The 12,835-nt window shown below is 61.3% G+C and overlaps 1 protein-coding gene across 2 annotated transcripts in view; it reads right to left on the reverse strand.

Moving 5' to 3' along the window:
- Positions 1 to 6,177: 6,177 nt before the first annotated feature.
- HSF2BP (heat shock transcription factor 2 binding protein) overlaps positions 6,178 to 12,835 on the reverse strand; it is a 75,239-nt gene continuing 68,581 nt past the window's right edge. For both annotated transcript variants that reach the window (XM_039857942.1, XM_039857944.1), the window contains exon 8: positions 6,178 to 6,954. In XM_039857942.1, coding sequence (XP_039713876.1) covers positions 6,626 to 6,954 — 329 coding nt within the window. In that variant the 3' untranslated portion in view covers positions 6,178 to 6,625. The remainder of the gene's footprint in view (positions 6,955 to 12,835) is intronic.

Raw genomic sequence — 12,835 nt, forward strand, 5'->3', positions numbered from 1 at the left:
CCCACGCCCAGATGGGGTCTGGTCACCCGGGGGCCTCCAAGAGCTGGCCGCGAACTCAGAGGAGACCGTGTGGGGACCTGCGCCCCCCGCTCCCCAGGACCCTGCTGGGCGGCCAGGCCCGCCTGAAGGTAGACAGTGTTTGGAAGTGGCTGGGCTCGGAGGGCGAGGACGGTGAGGGGCCTGGGCTCTGGGAACGCGCTTGGCTCACAGCGGCCCTGACTGCTGGGTGCCTGCACGCAGGCTGGTGCAGACATGGCCAAGGCCGTGAGCCCTGGCGCCTGGGCTCCTTGAGGACCGCGTGGCGTGGCTCATCTTCCGGACCCTGTTTCAGCTCGGTGTCGCCCGGGTGCTGAGCCCGCGATCACGGGTCACCATTTATACAGAGCAGTGGAGACACCTGCACGAGGTGTGAAAAGTCAGCACCCACGAGGGCCAGGCCGGAACGAGCATGACCATCGATGGTGCCGTGGTGGGGACGTCAGTGACCTGGAGGACAGCCGTCCCATCTAAACCGGAGCCACGCGGGAAGGTGGGCCCAGTACAGACCGCCTTTCAGGAAAGCTGGACTTTTAGGAGACATTTTCTCGTTTTAAATGCGGGCAATTCGCTTCTGAATGTGGTTAGAACACCGCAGGCAGCAGCCGAGCGAGGTGGCGCCTGTCAGGCCCCGCAGCCTGGTCCCTTCCAAGTCCTCTAAGCCACAGGTGTGGAAACAGACTGGGAGTGGGCGGCGTGCTCGCGGTCACATGGTGCTCCCCCCGGGGCGGGCCCGACGCCCAGCTGTGCCCGTCCAGTTCCACGTGCACCCCGCAACACACCCCACGACACACCCCGCGACGCACCCCACGACGCCAGGAGCCCGTGGATTCCAGGGGACCAAACCGAGAGCTCGCCTGCCGTGCGGGTGCTGAGAACTTTTTTTCTCCCCTAAGAAAGTAAAGGAAACAGGTTTTCCTCCCATTGTGCTGGCAGTCGGTGCTCCTCGAGCTCCGCCCTGCCTGGAGGAAAGCTGATGCCGCGGCCCAGCCCCGGGCCCCAGTCTCCCAGGTTTGCCCCGGACGCCACGTTCTCCCCGTCGGTCTCCAGAACGTGCCCCGCGTGGCTCAGCTGCCCCCGCCCCACCCTTCTGGGGCAGCACAGCAGTCCCCTGGTGCCACCCCGCTGGGCCACAGCCACGCCCGCGCCTCCGTCCCCTGCAGACTCGCGGGCCCCGCCCCGGCCCTCGCAGCCCGCCAGGCCACCCCAGCCCTGCAGAGCAGCGGGGTCAGGGCTGCGCCCGGCCTTTCCTGTCTGCTTCCTCCTCCCACCGAAGGGTGACGCTGACACGGCTCTGAGTGAAACCCCAGGGCCCACTTCCTGCTGCGCCCGGAGCCCGGCTTCTGAGGCCCCATGCCCACCCCTCGCGTCTGTTCGGTGTCCATGAGGGAAAACGCCCCGATGCTCCCACAGACCAGCTGGGGCATGGCGCTCATGGTCCCGGGGCGCAGGCCCACCTCTCGTGAAGCCCGATGGGGCCACACAGACGTGACCCACCTTCCTGAAGCCCCACTATGTGGGAAGACTGGGGCAGGGGTGGAGGGTGGCCACTTAACCACTAAGTGATTTGTACTAAAACATACACGAATCTAGGACAGCTGAGATAGGCAGGTCATAGAGTCAGCCACCAGTGGCTGACACAGCCCCATCCCCCAAATTCAGGACAAATGCTGGGCTTCCCCAAACCCCATAACCCTCCCACAGTGCAAGATGGAACCCACAGGGAGAGGTTGGCAGGGGGAGGCCTGCGGGCGCCGAGCGCCCAGCCCACGAGGGGCATGCAGGGCGAGAGCCAGGGGACGCACCTGCTCATCCTCCAGGACAAAGGCCTGGCCAGCACTGCGCTCCTTTCTCTAGGAAGAACTAGCTAGGGCACTTTGGGAGGGACGGAGAGACTCCGCAGAGGAACGATGGCTTAGCCAGTGGAGTCAAACTCCCCAGAGTCACCTCTAGAGCTGGTTGCTGGAACGCCGAACCGGGCAGCCCACTCCCACCAGGGCCGCCCACTGCCCGTCCTATTTATCACCCTTTACCAATGAGACAGGGAGGGGAAAATCCTAAATGTAATGATTTAGGATACAAATGGCAGTTTCCCCAGATCTGATTAAGATTTTATTTCCTGCCATCAGTAGGAATGGAAGGTTTCAAATACAGATTCAGCTGATTTTCTGGAGAATACAGTTACGATTCTTAGCCACGTGAATTTAGTCACCTGAAAATATTGTACCAGCCACACTAGTTAAAACGGCTTTGTATGCCAAGTGTGGGCGTCTGGTCCTCCCACCCCAGGGTGTCACAGCACGGAGGCACAGGCAGCACGACTATGAAGGAAGGCTGTCTCTCTGGGCAGAGGGAGCAGAAAAGGGAGTCCCTTCAGGCTGGGGACGGCGGGAAGGGGGAGGATTCCTGGCTCTGGGATGACTCTGCTCCGATGCCCGGCTCACCGCTGGAGGCCACAGCCCACGGAAGGTGAGGCAGGGCTGTGGTCTGGACTAACTAGACTAATCACTTGCTTCGAACAACATTTTTCCAGAGGATTTTTAACAAGACCCAGTCTACACGACGTAATATTCACAGTGTCCAGGATAAAATCCAAAATTACTCGACATACGAGAAACCACAAAAACTCTCAAGAGAAAGACAATCGGTGAAGCCCCGAGATGACCGGGTGCTGAGTCACCTGATAAAGACCTCAAAGCATCTGCTGTAACCATGCTCCATGTGGTAAAGGAAAATACCCTTGAAATGAATGGGAATAAAGAAAATATCAGTAGAGAAATAATAACTACAGAAAAGAACTAAATAAATTTTACAACTGAAAGATGTACTATCCGAAAATTTTAAAATATCATTGGACGGGCTTCATAGCAGAATGACAATGACAAATAAGACAGAAATACGAACAGAGCTTGAAAGGACCTGTGGGACAATATCGAACGGCCTAACAGTCACCTTTTTCCAGAGGAGAAAAGGAAAAAAAGTGGGGGCAGAAAAATATGCAAAGAAATAATAGCAGAAAAGTCCTCAATTTGGGGCATAGATATAAACGAACAGTTTCAACAAACGGCAAATTCCAAACAGGCTAACCTCAAAGGAAACCATGCCCAAACCTATCACAAACAATCTGCTAAAAAAAAAAAAGTCAAGGATAACGAAAAAATCTTGAAAGCAGCCAGAGAAAAATGATGCATGACATATAGGGGAACAGCAGTCCAAATGACCCCTGATACCTCATCAAAAACCACAGAGGCCACATATAGGCATGGGAGAGGCTCGAATGCATACCGCTGAGTTAAAGAGGTCAGTCTGGCAAGGCTGCACACCGTCGATTCCACCTCTGAGGAGTTCCAGAAAAAGTGAACCGAGAAAAAAAGGTTGCTAGGGGCTGGCAAGGTGGGGGGGGGGAGGGAGGCTGGCGGGGAGAGGGAGGGGCTGGCGGGGAGAGGAGGCTGGCAGATAAAGGGGAGGCTGGCGGGAGAGGAGGCTGGCGGGGAGTGGGAGGGCTGGCGGGAGTGGGAGGGGAGCTGTCGGGGAGAGGGAGGGGCTGGTGGAGCACAGAGATTTTTAGGATAGTGAAACTCTGTACCATGCCATAATGAGGGATACGTCTTACACTTACACGTTTATCAAAAACCACAGCGTGTACAGCCGTAGAGTGAACCCTAGTATAAACTATGGACTTTAGTTAATAATAACAATGTAGCAATATCGGTCATCAGTTGTAACTGGAAACCCGAGCAGCAGAGTATGGGACCCCCGTGGACTTTCTGCTCAATGTTTCTAAAACCTAAATCTAGTCTTTAAACGAGTCTATTAATTAAAAAGAAACCAGGTGCAAAATTAGAAAACGCAAAAAATTTAAAAACAAATATTTTAAAAGACGAACATGACAGCTGACAGCGGGGCGTATGTTTCTAAAAGGAGGCGGGGGAAGGAATCTCTGGTTGGTTATGTGGGTTCTCTCTGTTTTCGCTGAGGTGCAAAGTGTGAACTCCAAGGACAGTGTGAGAGGTTAGGCTTCGTATATTATAATCGTGAAGCAGCCACCAAAAACCCCAGAGAGATATAGCCAAAAAGCCAGTAGATAAGATAAAATGAAATACGACAAAATATTGAAATAAGAAAGCAGGAAAAGGGAGCGAAGGACCAGGGACCAGAGGGGACAAAGTGAACAGTAAAACGGAGGACTAAACCCAGTCATATTGATGATGCATTAAAGGTAAACGGTCTAAACACACTAAGCCAAACCTAAAATAGTAAATAACACGGGTTTATGAGAAAACCTGTCTGCGGGGAACCGGCAGTCACGGCGGCTCTCGGGAGGAGCGTGAGGTAGGGGGCGAGAGGACAGGTTGTCGGCAGAAGTCCGGAGCAGGGACCAGGGCGCCGGGATGAACAGCGAGCAGCTGTACCCCTGAACGTTCCACCTGGGGACCGCACGGCCTTCGGGCCTCCGTCCCGGGACTAGGACCTGTGGGCTCGCGGGACCCCAGGAGGCGGCGGGAGGGGCTGGGTGCGCCACCCCGGGGCGCCCTTCGCTCCAGGTCGGGGGCGCCCTTCGCTTCCCTCCCGTTCTCCTGGCGGGGAGCAGCTTCCTGGGGTCCCGCACCCCCCCCGCTGGGGGCAGGGAACAGGAGAGGGTTCCCATCTGCAGAGCTGGAAATCAGCCTGCCCAGTTGGCCCCAAAGCTCCTGTGCGCATCCCCATCTTCCACTGAGTAGTTATTCAGGTCCCCCGAGATCCCCTGTCTGGCCATAGGAGGATGGGGCTCAGAGGCCCCTGTGTGCGGGGTGGGGGGGTTCCCTACCCATCGGCTGGACAGTGCCCGCCGGAGGCCAGGCCTGGCGCCCCCGCCCGCAGGCTGCTACCGAGGCCGCCGGTGAGTCGGCTGCGTGACCCGCCACCTCCCTGGGCCAAAATACCGCTCTAAGGACAGACGGCAGGAGCAGGCGCAGCACGGGCGCCACACCCCGCCAGGTCCCCTGGGAGGCGGCCTCCCAGCGACAGGTGGCGGCTGAGAACAGGGCGCGGCCGGCTGGGACAGCTGAGCGGGGTGGACAAGCCAGCCGCCTCCGCATGGCCCAGGGAGCGGGAGGGGGCCCGGCTTCCCAGGAGGAGCCTGCGGCCCAGCAACATGGAGCTGCTTCTAGGCACCTGCCTTCCTGGGACGGCCACGGAGGCGAGGCCACGGGGGGCGGGAGGGACGCGGGGAGAGCCCGGCCCCCCTGGGAGCCCGGTCAGAGGGCCGAAGGACGAAACAAGGCAGCCTCCTCCGGCCTCGGTTTCCCTGTGAGGCGTGGGGCTGCGCCTGCGCACTCTGGGTCCTGTGACCGGCAGCGGGGACAGACGGGCCGAAGGCTCTGGTGTCAAGGAGTGGGCGGGGGCTGCCCGAGGGGCCTGAGGTGCTGGGGGCCCGAGGCCGGGATACGGACAGGTACCGCCCCTGGTATGCCCTACTGTGCCTGGGGGGATCCTAGGGCCCCTCCTCCTCCTCCCTGCTCCCCTTCGTGCTGCCCGTCCTCACTGTCTGAGACCAGAGTGGGCTTAGGAACCCCCTGCTCTCCCACCCTGGGCCCCAGGGCCAGAGGAGGCAGGCTCAGCTCTGTCCAGAGAAACTGGGGGGCAACGTAGGGGTGCGTGTGGGGCTCTGCACCCCGGGGAGGTAAGGCAGCAGCGGGGGCCTGGGGCGGGGCAGGCAGAGAGGGCGGGAGCGAGCTCGCCAGGGAGCTCACAGTGGCAGCGTGCGCGCGTGTCTGGGACGGGGCGAGGCGCGCTTGTTTCGGCAAGTCCAAGCGCCTCCGGGAGCCTCCCGTGCTCACGGTAGAGCCCGGAGATTAGCGGGGACCGTCCCGTGGCACCTGGAGTGGGTTGAATGATGGTCCCCCAAAATGTGACTATGTCCTGACCCCTACAACCCTTGTGTGTGACCTCATCGGGAAGTAGGGTGTTTGCAGATGCGACTGAGCTAGGATCTCGTTGAGATCATCATCCTGGATGACCAAAGGGGCCCTAAATCCGGGGTGAAGGGGGGCCGGCGCAGAGGGGAAGCGGGCACCTGCCTGCAGCAAGACACGCATGCGCGAGTGAGACGCTTAATAATATTGATAAAAGTGACAATACCTGTCATGCATCAAGTGCCCACCATATGCGCCAGCCACTCCACATACTTTATTTTTATTCTGTACAAGTATCTCAAAAAGCAATTTTTAAAAAGTAAAGCATAGAGAATTAAGTGTCAGAATCAGAATTCAAGTCAAAATCTATGCATATTCTCGCCTGGCCACAGCCTTTGTGGTACTGACAGCAGCGTGGTTATCACACTGTGGGCTGCGGTTGCGACAGAGGAGCCGTAGCTCTCTCATACACACACACACGGCCAGGGGTCAGGCGCTGACCCCTTCGCGGACCCCGATGTGGGCCTGGAAGGCGGGCTTCCCGCGCCGCCTTAACCTGCCTGGTTCCGGGGACGGAGGGTGTGACAGCGAACGCCGAGAGCCGAGGGTCCCACTCCGCTCTGGGCTTGGGCCCGGGACGGCGCATCGCCGCGTGGCAATGCCGAAGGGGTCATTCAGAAGCCGCCAGGACGTTTTCAGCTCCTGAGTTCAGATGGCGAGAGGTCCGTTGAGAAGAGAGAGCATCTGCATGGTTTTCCGCCCGCTTGCTGTGGGTCCCGCAGCAAACTCGGCGCGGGGCGCAGAGGAGCTTTACAACGCGGGCTCTGATTCACCCGGCGACACCACCACTGGGAGGCGGCTGGGTCGGGCCTGTGTCTGTGTAAATGCGCATGTGAGGCCTGCTCTAGTGCACGAAGCCACCGCCAAATCGCAGGGCATAAAGAGCACTCGTCTTTAGAAGCAAAGGTTGATAAAAGCAGTAACCACAGACGCTCACGCCGGGTAAGATGCAACGGCTGCCATCCTGGAAGGGAAAGGACCAAGTGGCAGGACACCGGCATTTTAAAAGCGGACTTCCAGCCAAGGGGAGAAACATGTGCCTCACCACGCAATCATGAGACGATCCAGCTGGTCACGCAAGAGAACCAGGGGCCACGGCAGAGGGATAAGTCTGGGGCACGTACGGGGATGAAGAATGCAATAATGACGGGGGGCAAGTGAAATGCAAGCGGGAGCAGGGATGGGGGAGTACAGGGGCAAGAACGGGGATAAAGTCTGAAGTGAAGCATGAGGATAAATCTAATGAAGCAGAGGCCAAGCTGAGATGGAAGTCTGAGGCCCGGGGCCGAGGATAAAGGGAGTACAGGGCAGAAATGAGATAAGTCTGAAACGGGGAGCAGAGATGGACGAAATCCTAGTGGGGAGGCGGGGAGAAGGGAGGGGCTGGAGGGGCAGGGCAGGTCTGGGCCTGATCCTGGGAGGCCCTGGGCCAGCTGACCTGTGTGTGTGTGTCTGTCCAACCACTTTCTCTTCCAGGGCCACCCCACCCACAGTCCCTTTCCTGCCAGAGGCCGGGGCTTTCCGACCAGTTACTCAGCACCCTCCGGTGTCTGTCCACGTCCCCCGCCCGCCTACGGTTGTTTGGACTTGCCGGCTTTTCATGTGCCTTCAGGCCGGTTATGTAAGGAGCTCGTTATGTAACCAGCAGGCTCCGATGTCCAGGGTCTGGGGCCGCACCAGCTCTATGGGAGCTGGCCAGGCCAAAGTCCCCAACAATGCAGCGAGCGCCCACTCGTGCCCCCGATGCACCTCCTTCCCAGTTCTGCCTTCCTACCTGCCACCCCCACCGCCGGCAACCCCACAACCAGATGCACCGGAGGCTTGGCCAAAGGCGGACACCTTCCTCCCCCAGACAGTGGTGCTTTGGGATCCGGAAAAGAGATTGGGGTGAGGGGACCACTGAGGGGCCAACTGGGGGTGTGAGGCAAGGGCAGGAGACTTGCTTGGAGGGGTCCCCTAGAAACAGATGCTGAGACAGAACTCCAGGACAGCTTACATGGAGGCGACCCCTGTCACACCAGGGGGGTGTGGGGAGGGCAGGAGCCAACTCAGCAGTGGGGCCCGGAGAGACAGCAGACACAGCTCGGGGATGCCTGCGGGGAGGGGAACCTGGCCCCTTAGCCTGCAGGTGTGTCTTCATTGTCAGGGGGCTCCTGGAGTCAACCTCAGGCACGCCTGGCTCCTGTGGCCATGGGAGCCTTCAGGTGGCACCTTGGGGCTTGCAGTAGAAGCCATCAGCGTGTACAGGACACCGAGTGCCCGGGCCCCTGCCACAGTGCTGGCCCCAGGCTGCCTCCGCCCCAGGCTGGAGGGACAGAGGAGCAGAGGGTATTCCCGTGGCCCAAGGCACAGGGTCACGCTGCAGAGAGGAACAGCAGTGACGGAAGCTTCAGCGGGACACTGCGGGACGCCGCGAGAAGCAGAGGCACCCCGCTTCTCCCTGGCTCCCCTCTTGGCCCCACTAGGGCTCAATGCTGCAAGGCAGTGGGGCCTGGGACCCACCGTCCCTGGGGACAGGCCCGCCCAAGAGCTGAGCTCAGTGAGGGGACCTGGGGCTCACAGGCCGAGATGCGGGGTGGCAGAGAGGAGGCCATGGGCAAGGCCACGGCAGGGCATCCAGCAGACGTGCAGAGCTGGGAGCACCCGGACTCGCTGGGCGGTGGTGCAAGGCCCTCTGCCAGGGCCAGGCTTCCCAGCTAGCCCCCTGGGAAAGCACTGGCCCAAGGTCGCCCCATTGTCTAGCATGTTCTTTGGGGCTGAGACGTCAGCACTGGGGGTGGGAGGCCCTGGCTGCTGGGACAGACCCTGGATGCCTGCTTCCCCCGGGGACACCCTCTTGCGTGCGCACTCAGCTGTATTCGGGGCCACGGTGTCCCCTTTTGTCTTCTCCCCGCTGCCCGGAAGCCCGGGCTTTCCACGTCCGGACAGATCCCGAGGCCGCGTTCCTTTCGATTCCCCAGAGAGGAAGTCTGCTGTAGCCCTCCGGCCTGCATGGCAGCTGACTTCGTTTCTCTGAGGTCAGCTGGCAGGAAGTGCCGTTATCTACGTGGACCCGTGAGCCCGTGAGCCGCCAAAGAGGCCGTCCACGGGCCTCGCCCCGGAGACCCAGCGGGGGACGTCGTGTGTGGCCGCCGGGGAGGACGCGCCCGGGCTCGGGCCCTCCGTGCTGCCCGGCGGCGTTTCTCCCTCCCCGCCTCAACTCTCTGGCCCCATGGGGCTCCTTCCCCACCGCGCCCCTGAGAGTTCCCGCTGAAACGTAATTAGGTTCCACCCACCACTCCCATGACAGAGAGACTGTTCTCAAAGGAAAGGCTTCCGTGTGTAGACAGGTGCACCTCGACGGCTGGCCAAACCCCAGAAGCCATTGCTCAGCCGAGAACGTGGACCTCATGGCCCGCGGGGCTGAGTGTGGTCCCACCGAAGGGAGTGTAGCGCCACGCCCGCGGGGAGCAAAGCCTGCCGCGGCGGCCCAGGACAATGCCGCCGCCGTCCTGGATCAGCAGTCCCCTACGCACGGTGGCCCAAGTGGCCCTGCAGGGTCTAGTGGGGGGAGGTCCCAGTTGCGGCATCATCATCATCATCCCTGCAGCCCCCACCTCCTCCCGTCCCCCAGCTGCCCAGTGCCACCCTTCAGTCCCCTGCGTCACATTCCCAGAGCCCATGTGAGCCTCACGGCATTTGTCCGCTGGGACCCTGGCTCTGAAAACCTACACAGACAGGAAGTGGAAGAGGTGGGCCCTTACTCCTCCCCATCTCCCCGCCCCCGACCAGCTCCCCTGGGCCCCCAGTGGCCTAGGGTCCCCCCACCAATGCCTGCTCCGGCCAAGGGCAAGGTGATTCCAGACCTCCGGCCACAGCTGCTACTGGACACACATGGTGCTGGGGGACAAAGTCAGTTCGCCCTAGACTCGTTCTCAGGAGGCGCCGCTGCCCAAGGCTAGGCACGAGGCAAGCTCCCACTGTGCGCCAGCTCCCATCGTGTGTGTGCCCTTCCTACACGCGTGCCCTAGTGTGCATTAGCCCCTCCGGGGCGTGTACTTGTTCCTACTGTGCACACACACTCCTGTGTGCGTGGTCCCACCGCGTGCACCGTGTGGAAAGACCTGCGCCCCGGGCTCGAGGCCCCGCCAGGGCCCCGTCGGGCTGCTGTGCCCCTCGCTGCTGGCCGGGCTGTGACCAGGGCCATGATCAGGGCCGTGTCTGTGGAGGGCGCCCAGCGGCATCCATCACCCACCTCCCCACGCCAGCTCACGATGTGGATGCCACCATGATGGCCCTCGCCCAGGGGTGGGGGCGTAGCCAACGGCCACACTGCGGGCCCTGGAGCCCGCCCCCCACTGGGAGGCTGCCCCGCGCCAGTGACGGCAGGAGGGACACCTGACTGCTTCGGTGGAGACACCCGAAGGCGGCAGCACAGCTGGAGCCCAGAGGGCAGTTCGCAGGCGCCTCCCGGCCGCCCAGCCTCATCCGTCCTGGGGCAGCAGCACGTGCTGCTCCCCACGGCCCAGGGCAGCTCCCGCGGCAGGCTCAGGGCGGCGAGGCCAGGCTGGCGTGGGAGAGGTGGACAGAAGCCACCAGCCAGGACCGATGCAGGGCAGGGCCGGCCCGCGGGACAGGTGGCCCAGCCCCTCCCCAGACGGCCGCCTCCCATGTCACACACCGAACCGCAGGAGTGTGCCGGGGGCGTGCGCCGCCTTCCGCCATCCTTCGGAGCCGGGGGCCTCGCCTCCCCCATCGCTGGGGCCTCCTGTGGCTCCGATGCCACCTGCCCCGGAGCCCAGCGGTTCCAGATCCTTCCTGGGGGTCTGCACCCCCAGGAGCCTCCCCAGCTTGCCTCTTCACTTTTCTGAATTTTTCAAGAATGCAGAAGCAATAAAGAGTGGTGCGATTTCACCCAAATTTACCACTTTTCCCTAAACTGGTTCTCCTCAGTACCCCTCAGGCCGTGGCCAGCTGCCGCCAAGTCCAGGGGTATCAGCTGTCAGTTGCTGGGGACTGAGTTTTGTAACACCAACCAGCACCCACTCTGCCCGACCACGCCATCCACGGAGCTGGGCCTCCCCCTTCCCCATGCACTCACGCACATCCACACCTCACACACACACTACACACACCATACGTGTGCCACACACACATTGTTGCATCACTCTCACCGCCATACGCGGCGTTCCGCTGCGATGCCATATCGTATCACACTACACCTACATGCCAGCGTTACCACACCACGATCAAATATCACACACCACACACACCATGCGTTCCGGTCCACCGCAAGCATACCTCCATCTTTGCGTTACCTGCTGCGTCTGGATCTACACCCTCACATGCTCATCTCACCCACCCACCACCACGACCACCCACTCAGCCACTCCACTCGTTCTTTATAACTTCTTCCACCACCCCCCTTCTCCAATGCTCTAGGCATGTGGGTTGAGACATAGGCCTAATTCTGGGTCTACAGTTGAACCCTGGGAACAAGATCGCCAAAGAGCAGGAAACCGTGTGCCCAGGGTCAAGTTTATCAGTTCAAAATATCAGGGTGGAACCAGACCAGGGAATAACATGCTCTCAAGGGACGGGAGCCGCCCGCGGGGCCAGCACTCCCGTGGGTCCCTTTCCAGCTCAGCCTGAGGCACAAGAATCAGAGCTCTGCTCCAGGATGAGCACGGCCAGGCGGCCACTGCTGACCCCAGGCGTGGGGCACACACCCATGGGGTCAGCACAACTCTGCCGGTGGGCACTCACCCGCAGGCAGCCCCGGGGCCCGTCTACCTGCGGCCTGTCCGCCGGCTGGCCCAGACAGCCACGCCGAGCGTACAGGCCCTCGCACCGGCCCGTGGCAGACGGCAGGTGGTCTGGCTCACATGCCTCAGGGGCAGACACTTCCAGACTTTCCCACGAGCCGAGCTCCTCCCAGAGCGCGCCGGCTGCAGGCAGCACCAGCCCCATCTCACGGCCTCTCCCTGAAGGGCCATTTTACCACAGTCTGGCGAAACCTCAGGAGGGTGTGACGCTAAGGACAGGGCCCATGACACGACCAGAGCTACCAAATCTCACCCCGCAACAGGGGCTCGGCGCGGAAGGGGAGAAGCAGCTCCTCCATGGGGCGGGGGGATGCACTGGCCCCTGGGGACGGGGGTCAGCGACCTGCAGCCCGGCCTTTGGGAAACAGCCAGCGTGTTTCCACCAGAGCTTTTGCAAACCAACGGCGCATCACCTGCGGCAGAGGAGGCCTGATGTGGCGAGCGGGCCCTTCCTCCCTTGGCCTCGGCCCGGGCAGAAAGTAGGGGCAGCGGGAACGTGGGGGTGCTGCTCTGTTCTCTCTTATGGGCACTTGTCTGGGTGGTGGGTGCCTCACCTGTACCCCGACAACCTCTGTGGTCTTGAGAGCCCCACACCCACCCGCCCGGCCTGGGTCTCCCAGCCCAGCGGCACGGTATTCCCGGGGGGGCGGTGAGAAGCATCTGGGGTGGAAAGCCTGGCTGCTTTGGGAAATAAGCTTGGCCAGGAACCCCAAGTCGGCCAGCAAACAGCCAGAGCTTGGGGGAGCACGGGACAGACCACCCCTCACAGCCTCGGGAGGAGCCAGCCCTGCGACTTCTGGCCCAGAACTGAGAGAGACCAAGCCTCTGTGGTTTAAGGGCCCAGTTTGTGGGGTGTCGTCACAGCAGCTCTAGCCACCGCACAGGGAGAAAAGCCCCCCCGTCTCCTGCTGCTGAGCATGACGTCCGCTGAGGGCTTTCCCACAGATGCCTTCATCAGGCCGGAGCCCCGAACTGACACACACAGTAGGACAGCCAGCAGCCACTCGGTGCCCAGGCAGCCGGCTCATGCTGAGAGTCCTT

The sequence above is a fragment of the Pteropus medius genome, unplaced genomic scaffold, assembly GCF_902729225.1.
Source record: "Pteropus medius unplaced genomic scaffold, Ma_sr-lr_union100, whole genome shotgun sequence".
Classification (NCBI taxonomy): Eukaryota; Metazoa; Chordata; class Mammalia; order Chiroptera; family Pteropodidae; genus Pteropus; species Pteropus medius.